Source organism: Argopecten irradians, chromosome 3 (assembly GCF_041381155.1).
Source record: "Argopecten irradians isolate NY chromosome 3, Ai_NY, whole genome shotgun sequence".
Taxonomy (NCBI): Eukaryota; Metazoa; Mollusca; class Bivalvia; order Pectinida; family Pectinidae; genus Argopecten; species Argopecten irradians.
The window spans coordinates 6,407,450-6,417,446 of NC_091136.1; the positions used below are offsets into that span (position 1 = coordinate 6,407,450).

Genomic DNA, 9,997 nt, shown 5'->3' on the forward strand with positions numbered 1-9,997 from the left:
CTAGCTCTAAATGTGTAGTCGGATTTTCCTCTTTGCTCTTACATATCCGTAGTGAGTTCAGGTGAACTTTCGTCTATATATACAATATAGTTTGATAGTTATATATATGTTTGTTTAATTCATAGCGGTTTTATATTTTCATAATGATGATGAAATATTTGTATAGAATTTATTTTGTTCAGCCTGAGTGTCTTCACTATCCGTGTGGTTTTAATGTTTACCATTTCAAGAGGTAGACGCTTTGTGTGCTCTTTACTTGTTTTGTTTATTTTTGTCTTTATACAACGGTAAACCCTTTATCTTCCCTCACGTATTGTAAATCAAGTCTTTGTTCTAATTACAGTGTATATCATCTTACGTTATTAGTATTGAAATTCTTTTCTTGTTGATTTGAACTTTAAAATATAGATGTAATCAACATGATTGTTACAATACGACGGTGTCTGGTCGTTTTAAAACCAAATTTTCTCCTGATGTTTGAAAAGTTTCATATCGTTAAAGCAATTATTTCTTGGGTTTTAGCCTGCTGCTACTATTTTGTTATCTGATATTATTCATTTCAATATACTTGCAAAATTTCAGTCAAATACAACATAGAAACCATTCAAAATGATAGACCTCTTGTATCAAACTGTTATATGCATATTTAATGTACTGTTATATAGTTTGTGTTTGTATTTAGATAACTTCATGTATATATTGTTGATTTCATACCAATTCATTACGGTAACACTTGTAATTATTCATTTTGTAAGAAATAGTTAGCCTCGAACGAGGTAAACGTTTGTAAATAAAGACATGTAATTATGATGTATCCTAATGCGGCCATATTTTAACTTGTACATTCTAAACCTTTTTAATAAAAGTGATATACTGATACATATACCAAATTTTGTCCTTGATCTTAATTGATGTTGATCATTTAACTGGCAGACGGTAACAGAGGAAGCCAAATCTCTAAGTTGTTTTTCCGTTGACCACAGCATCAACATTCGCATTAGAATAAACGTCGTTGACCGCAGCATCAACATTCGCATTAGAATAAACGCCGTTGACCGCAGCATAAACATTACCATTAAAGTAAACGTTTGGCTATGTTGGTAACATCCGATTGAACTTAACTTTAATGTTACACCCATCAGAGTAAACTATTTATGCTATATGTATATCATTGACTTCATATTGATAAAGTAATTAATACAAACCATGAAGCAGGCGTTACCTGAAAGCTAATGATTTATTTGATATAGAGAGAGGGATACAAAATACATCGCCTTATCGCTCTTAATGTTAGGCCACGAAATGTTTTCGTCATCTTAGCCGTTCTTATTACGAACTAAATTTGTCAAAAGAAGAGCACTGTCGCATACTGACACATAAAATGTATAACATTCATATTTCAGTTAATAAGGACAAAAAACATTGAGCCGTTAATATTGCACACAAACATCTTCAAGTATAAAGTACATGAATGAACTATCATTCTGCCATTAGGTTATACATTTTATATACAAAAAGAGAGATATTTTACAAACTTCCGGGCAGAACGATTTTAAAATCGTCAACATAGTAAAACGTTAATCATGTGCATTATATTGTTTGATTAATGGCCGAAAGACAAATCTTGCTAAATGTGTTAAGGAAATTGATTGGATTTTCAAAAAAGTTATAATTTTGAAGTTCCCAAAACTTTAACGATACGCAGGAATACCATGGAAAATATCTCTCGAGTTTTACAAACATTTACAATCAATCAGTAAATCGTAATTACATCACAGGTATAAAATCAGAAAGCAGGGACATTGTAGTGAAGTATCAAATATAATGATAATACAAAACGTATTGTAGTGTATACGGGTATATTACAAATAGGAATAAAGGGGAAAAAATGGCCAAATTGACGTAAAGCCTGTTTTCAATGTAATTGATAATGCAAAATATGATTAAAGCATGATTTATAGGCACATTTACTATTCATAAGGTACGGTTTTGTTATTTTGGTCATAAGTTTGAATTTCTCTAGCGTTTCTTTTCAAATTTAATTCGCTACACTGATATCTTTTTTCATGGTTTTATTTTATCGAAACCAAAATAGGGTATAAAGGATTATGCGGAACTATATTTAGATACATATTACAGATCAAAATTTCATCTCTAAAACGAATAAAGATAAAATAACATACTCACTTTTCCTGACTGAAGCCTCACCTTATATATTCCAAAGAAACACAAGTAATAAATCCAAGATTTTCTCACTGTTTTTAAAATCCAACGGAGACATTATATCACATCACTTTATTTACGTATTTTCACTTTTAATTAAATTGCATAATAAAATTAATTTTCACTTTCATCACGTTGGTATCCATTAGGGAAGCAGTGGTTGGTTTTGTTTCAACGTGGGCTGAGTTCTTTTAACAGATAATGCTGCTAAGGACGCTTTCACTTGTGTAACGTCCTATCGACAGCTTACAGTCATTTGATTCGTGCATGCTATGAACGACTTCAGTGTATTTACAATGCTGCCTCAATACATCGTACTATCGAAGCACCAAGGTCTTGCATTTATCTACTAATTTTAAAATTTTCATTTATATTTAGTATGTAAAACTATTTAATATATAAAGATATGAAACTAAACAAATAAACACATCTTGGATGATTATTGATTATTATGAACAGCAAAATATATTTACTTCTTTTGCAGTCATTTGAAATTTTGTCATATACAAATCAATTTAAAACCAAAATGACAAGCTGTTTGGTTCAAAAGCTGTTTTATTGAAACAGCGGTGAATTGTAATTTTAAAATTCAAATGAATGAGAATGATGATATAGTTTATTTTATCAAATGTGATTGCTTCATTGCGTGAATAAAAACAACGTGAAAAGAGTTAATTTCTATGAATTTTAAATAGGGTATTTCGAAAACTAGTCTGGATAAATAAACCATGAAAATGATTAAAATTAGCTTCATGGAAACTATTGTCGTCTTTGTAGACTATGTATGTAGTCTGTGTATACTAGAAAGTAAAACAGATTTAGTTTAATAGCGTATAACGTTAAATTCTTCTGAAAATTGACAGGAATTAAATTAATTTCAAAATGGTGGATTGATATAGAGTAGATAATGATATAATTTGCTCATCCAGCTTCATCTACCGTTTTGTTTTTCTTTAATTTCATGTATCCAGACTATTTCTGCAGTTCACAGCACTAAAACAATGCGGACTGAACAAAAAGAACACTCAGTGCCACAAATACCAAAGGCAGTAAGTAAGCGACATTTTGACTGGCCCCCGCTGGTTTGATGGATGGGCAGTTGTGACCTTGACATTCCATGGTTTCTGAAAAATACATAACACATGCAAATGAATATATCGGTCCTTTTTATATCACATTGAATCAATCAAATATCGGCGTGTGCATTATTGTAGAAATGTTCTTAAAAAAATAGATTATATGATTCTTAATCTCACCAAAGAGTGTGAATTTCGACTGACATGACCCGTATCTGTTGACGGCGATACACCAGTAATTAGCGTAGTCGTTGGCCTGAACGTTCTTCACCAGCAATGAGTACCACATTTGTTCGAGGGAATTCTGACTACCAGACAGTTTATGGGTTTCGTAGTTGACGTCATCTGTGATTTCTATCCGCTCTGTGTTCTCGTATCTCTCCCAATACATAGAAGGTTCTGGATGGCCTAGAGCATAAGGGATACGGCATTAGATACTTAAAATTTATCAAAACAATTGTCTTTTGTTTTCAAATCCGTCCGATATGGAACAATTGTTCGGGAAAAAAAGGATTTGCAAGACTAGAGCCTTAATGCTTTCCTAATGCTGATTAGGCCAAAAAATTACTATGTCTGTTTAGGGTTACCCGACCGACCCTAATTTTCACCCTCGACAATAATTGTTTCCCCTTTTTCTACGAAAAAAAAATCAAGACGGGATTTTGATCTTTCCTATCTCAGACTCCGCTTCCGGCCATTATTTTAGATTTTAGAGTGAAAGACACTAAAAAAATCCTCCCGACCTACCGAACCTTTTTATTGCCAGTGTAGCCCTAAACAGACATTATTTTGGGCACTATATATTCTTTTTATTGATAGGTATTTGCAGCACTAAAGGACGCGGTTTTTTTAAAAAGCGCCAAAATTCATACTTCATATATACGTAGGTACATGCATATAAAAGTACGTATTGAGTGATACGAAGGGAGATAATTCTGTCAGATCAGAATATAGGCCACACAGCGTCTCGTACAAATGGTAGGTAAGTACCTTCGATTATACATTCAAGTTTGGCGTCAAACCGTCGATTCTGCGCCTGGCCCACCGATTCCTGGACAGCCCGACAGATAGGTGAATAGAATACCTTGATTTGGACAGTATAGCTGTCCGGTGGTCTGACAGAATTGTCCGCAACACAGATGTGGTTTCCGTGGTCAGACCTCTGTATGTTGGTCAGCATTAAGGTAGCACCCTGTAAAAACAAGAGTCGATGACAGTAAAATGGATTTGCTCATGAAAAGGATGGATATATTCTGTATTACAGCTGATTAAAGGTATCAGTGGAAATGCCCGCTTAACAAGTGTCTAATTAAGCAACACATACATTGTACATAAAAGAAAATTATTTTCATGGATTGTAACTATGGTCATGCACTACTTTTATTTTACAATTCATTTGTCATAACGATTACATACAAAATAAAGAGATCCTCCAGTTGACAGCTCTCCGCCATCCTCTCGTTTCCACGTGATATTGGGATACGGTACACCATAAGCTGAACAGGACAGGTTTAGACTACCGCCGACCACAACCTCGTAAACACTGGTGCCCTCTATGTTGATGGTCGGGGCCACTGTAACACGTAAGTACAAGGTATGGGTTATACTGAAATCGAATGGAGTAGGGTGAAAGTTCTTAAAGTAAGTGCTTTGTTAAAATGTAATTTCTCCTTGATATAAGAAAGAATATGTTACATTTTTTCCTTTATGATACCTTTATGGAAAATATTGCTGAAGACAGCACATACCACCCGACAGCATTATAAATTGCACATAATGTCAAAGTATCATATGAAAGACACTAGCATGGGGGCCGGGCGTCCTTAAGATCGTGACATTATTAATTATCGACCTGTGTTCAGGTGGATGTATCGGAAGTTGATATTTTGAGGTTTGATAAATCACAGCATCCATATTAGCCTATATGAGAACAGGTTGACATCCGTTTAATTATGAAATATTTGCCATAAGTAAACCCGTCGACTACATGTGCCCTCTCCCCGATATTGAGTAGCACTTCTGAATAAGTTCATATCAAACACCTTGATAAGTTTTATTTTGAAATGCATAGTCTAAGACATACAAGTAATACTGTTAATCAGTGACTTGTGTCTGCTGAAGAAAATCAACCAAATACAATGTCACTACCCGAATACAATGTCACTTCCCGAATACAATGTCACTGCCCGAATACAATGTCACTGCCCGAATACAATGTCACTACCCGAAAACAATGTCACTACCCTAATACCATGTAACTACCCGAATACAATGTCACTTCCCGAATACAATGTCACTACCCGAAAACAATGTCACTACCCTAATACCATGTAACTACCCGAATACAATGTCACTTCCCGAATACAATGTCACTTCCCGAATACAATGTCACTACCCGAAAACAATGTCACTACCCTAATACCATGTAACTACCCAAATGCAATGTCACTTCCCAAATACAATGTCACTACCCGAATACAATGTCACTACCCTAATACATGTCACTACCCGAATACAATGTCACTATCCGAATACAATGTCACTATCCGAATACAATGTCACTTCCCGAATACAATGTCACTACCCGAATACAATGTCACTACCGGAATACAATGTCACTCACCTTGGACAACGAGTGTGCCAATTTTCTTCGGCCAGTTTTGGTAGTCTGTATTCTGTATTTTGATGTAACACATGTAATCGCCAGCATCTGTCTCCTTCAGGTATCGGATCACCAATATGAATGTCGTACGTAAATCCACGTTGTTGTTCACGACGATCACGCTATATTTGGGCTCTCCTAAGTCCTCCTTTTTCCCTGGGGAGTGTATGCATATTTTGTACAATCATATTTAAAAAAAAAGTAAAATAAGCTGATTTTGTTCATGGAGATAATATCTTTGTGATTTCTTAGGAAAATGACTAAGCCGTGGAAATTTATTCTGCTAAAGGACTAAGCATTGATAATTCCTCAAATAGCCTGGTATGTGCAATTTCGTTTTGCTAATTTGATTGAAAACTGCGAATTATTTATCTGTCAAAATAGGTTTACTGAATGTCAAAGTAACGGGAATATATAAATCATTTAAGTATGTCCTCATTTGGTGAAAATGTCAAATTTTATCGCGCAATATACCAAGTGACGGAAGGTAACAGTCCCTTTGCCCTGCCACTAAATCCTATCATAAATAGTCCAAGGAACAAACCTAATTGACTATTTCTACTTGGCGACTCGCATATCCAAATTGACATTCTTATTTTATTGTTTTCCCTAGACAGTAGCAGTGTTATATGTTAGAATATTTCATTGCTGATACTGCATATCTACTTCAGGTGGGAATACCAAAAATGCAAAGAACAATGTGAAGTACAATGTACTAGCGATTATTGTAATAAATTTTCAATACTACGTACATAATATTTAAAATGTTATTCAATTTTTACTTTTTGTCAATCATAAAATACGCAATATTTAATCGCTTGTAAAAGATATTGTGGTTAACAGCATACAGGGGTATGAATGATATGTAAATTAGGTACGTACCCATTTGATCGCTGTTTTGAAGGACGATCTTATCATCTTCGCTGAGATCAATGGTCGACTTTTCATCTCCATTATACACAAACTTAGCCCAGTGGACCTGTCACATAAAATAAACAACTTCGTGTATACCGTTTAGCCGGCTATTCTCGCGGATCAAACTTTTCGCAATTTGATCTAAAAACGAGAAAATCAAATTTTAGCGATCTGGCGATTAATGTATTATTCATATGATTCAACCTTTTTTTAATATTTTGCGGATCAATTTTTTTTGCGATCATAGCAATATCCCGCGAAATCTCTAAACTGTCATCCGCGGGTAAATAATCGGCTATATGGTATGTTAAATCCATCAATTTTAATTATGAAATGTGTACGCTACCGCTTGTGTGTTTTTTGGATAGGTAGCGACGGGTCAGAACTGCGTTGGAGAACACTATCATATGCCACACCTCATTTCATTGAGTAGGCTTCAACATACTATCACCCCTTTACAAGCATACGTTTCATAGATGTACTTTTATAATGACTTTCCCAGAAGATTTAGACTTTTATCATCGTTGTATTTTATAGCACCATTCTTATTGCTATCATTAAAGCTTGAATCATGTATATGATATGATATAATTGTGAAACCTTGTCGAAACGCATACGTACCGTGGCCCCCAACTTCAGATGAACAGCGGTACAGTTTAGATAGCCGATGGCGTTCACGGGCTTCACATCTTTTTTTATTTCATCTACAATCTCCGGCGTCTGTCCGGAAGCTGAAAGAATAAAGGTTGCAAGATCAGGCAATATTTGCACGATAATTAAGTACTTATTTAAAATTGATAAATCCCCCCCAAAAAAAAACATAATATACTGTATAAAGCAACATTTTTACATGTTTATTTTTCTTCGGTAATTTATTAGAAACCATAATGTATGCTGAATTTTATTATATTACCAATGCAATGGACAGACAAGCATGGAAGATGGCATATAAGTAATAAATGGTGGCCATTTTACGAAATATTCATTTTGTACTCAAAATATTGGTAAATGTTGGTGTATAACATATTAAAGTCTCTTCTTGATTTGTTAATATGCAAATTATGGCACATATAATTTTATGTGAACATTATTGTGGGCAAGAAGATGTATCATGTTTACATATCTCTAATATTAATTAAAGCAAAAACAATTGTATAGATAGGTATAGAAAAAAGAAGTGTTTATGTTTCCCTTTTTCAAAGTCAACATCCACGACACAAATGATAGCGGTTTCTTAATTAAAAAGCATTATGTGATGTTGATCGATACAGGAAATGTACAAATGTAATGCGAACGTTTCACTCATTAACAATACATCCGTATGCATATTTTGGTACACTATAAGCAGTGCAGCAGTGTCCGCGTCAACAGTATTTCCTATGGTGTAAGTCATGACGCACACTAAGATTTGATCAAGATACACATACTACTATTCAACAATGTCATCCATTACTAGTTTTACCCTTAGCAAGGACCTTGACCGAAACGGTACTATATATGGTAATGACTTACTTGTATGACATATTGGTACGAAAAAAAGAAGTTTTACTAGTTCCAATCATTCGTTCCAAATATAATGTTGTGACCTCCGTCAAGGTTATACCGGGTTATATATCTAAAGTTGGTGAAGTGAAGCATGAAGGGCGCGTAAGACGAGCTTGCTGATACCGCGGGTATCACGCTCAATCCGTGCACATTAGCTTATATAGCATTATAGTATTAGCGAAACGTTTCAATGTAAACTACAAGGAAATTATATTAACAAAAAAGTTTAGGCTTAAATCGTTTTATACCTGTTAAATAAATAAGCCATAATTGTGATTTTTCAAACCCTTAGAAGTCTCATGTTGACCTTAGTTTCTATTTAAAGTTTAAACATTTGATAGAGACAGTTTATAACAACACGTTTCTTTGAAGATTAAAGCTGAAACATAAATTTCCCTGGGGTTTTATTTCGAGCGTTAATTAAGCGGTAGATTAATTTGTAGGTAATATAAATAAGAAGAAAACGGATTTTGATGAGCCACTACATGGTTATCATTGTTAACATTACTTCTGGAATATTTTTTTCGAATAGCATAATTTGTGTTTATATCAAAATTATTTGAACATATTCTAATGAAAAAAAATAATGTAACTATTATAAACATGGAGGACAATTGATAGTGTTATTTTAGGAAAAATGAAAAGCGCTTATTCTAATGTTTCGTGATATCGTATGTAAACTGTGGTGCTATGAAAAAACATCCACACTAAGGACATACTTCATAATCAAGCGGATGAAAAAAATCCGCCATGATTAAAACATCGATGAACACTATGAAGATAAATCTCAAAGCTTCACTAACGTGCTAAAGTGGTTTTCGTGTTATGGTTTTGTTTATCGATAGTATCATAATTTATTCCCATCTTTCCGTAATAAAAATAATTTCAAATTGTTGCCAAAGTTTCAAAAGCAAATGCCCTAAAAACCTTCAAATTCATATTAAAAATAAATAAAATACGTTACGTAAAGACAATTTCAAATTCAACATCATAAAAACGCTCCAGAAATAGACAATTAAAGACACTACTTACCGAGATGGATGAGAGAAATGACCAGAACTCCCAGGTACATTTCATAAAATATGCTGTAGATTCCGATATTCATGTGGTGTTATCCTTAAAGTTGAAAAGGTAATAGATGCGCATGTCTACGGATTAAGGCAGCAAAAATCCACGGTTGGGAAGTTCCTCAAGGTCAAATACAGTGTCCGATGATATAGCTATACAACAAAGCATTGTCTGTCGGTATGGATAAGTATGTATATTTTTTTCGGTGTCGTGTCGCCTTTGTGCAGAAAACAGAAATTTGTTGGATAGCTTTTTGAATTGGCTGTGTAACATAGTCTGTACTGATAGTTTGTTCACAATGCTTGCAGTTTCTCTTTTTCACGAAATTCTAAATAGAGGTAATACAACAATTTGCAGGATATGACATTTATTTCACACGAATTACTTATTTTTTAAATTAGCAGTAAACGAGTTTTCAGAAGTCTATTTTTAACTTTTAAGAATTAAATCAACGATGTTTAATTCATATTGGATCTTAAATGTGTGTTCATTTTATATGAGATTTTAT

At 33.9% G+C, this 9,997-nt stretch overlaps 1 protein-coding gene across 1 annotated transcript; it reads right to left on the reverse strand.

Moving 5' to 3' along the window:
- Window positions 1-515: 515 nt before the first annotated feature.
- On the reverse strand, window positions 516-9,583 carry LOC138317420 (lachesin-like). Its single transcript, XM_069259074.1, has 8 exons — window positions 9,454-9,583; window positions 7,498-7,607; window positions 6,844-6,940; window positions 5,923-6,117; window positions 4,716-4,873; window positions 4,290-4,491; window positions 3,480-3,707; window positions 516-3,347 (listed from the first exon to the last, which is right to left on the reverse strand). Exons 1-8 carry the CDS (start codon window positions 9,524-9,526, stop codon window positions 3,217-3,219), a joined length of 1,194 nt encoding a protein of 397 aa, XP_069115175.1. The 5' UTR covers window positions 9,527-9,583; the 3' UTR covers window positions 516-3,216.
- Window positions 9,584-9,997: the final 414 nt, after the last annotated feature.

What these genes read in the sequence shown, in the direction of transcription:
- LOC138317420 (XM_069259074.1), bottom strand. Translation starts at nt 9,526, where the DNA reads ATGAATATCGGAATCTACAGCATATTTTATGAAATGTACCTGGGAGTT. An exon ending in CATTTCTCTCATCCATCTCG is followed by an intron (nt 7,608 to 9,453) that starts GTAAGTAGTGTC and finishes TTATTCTTTCAG; the next exon opens with CTTCCGGACAGACGCCGGAG. An exon ending in ATCTGAAGTTGGGGGCCACG is followed by an intron (nt 6,941 to 7,497) that starts GTACGTATGCGT and finishes TTTATGTGACAG; the next exon opens with GTCCACTGGGCTAAGTTTGT.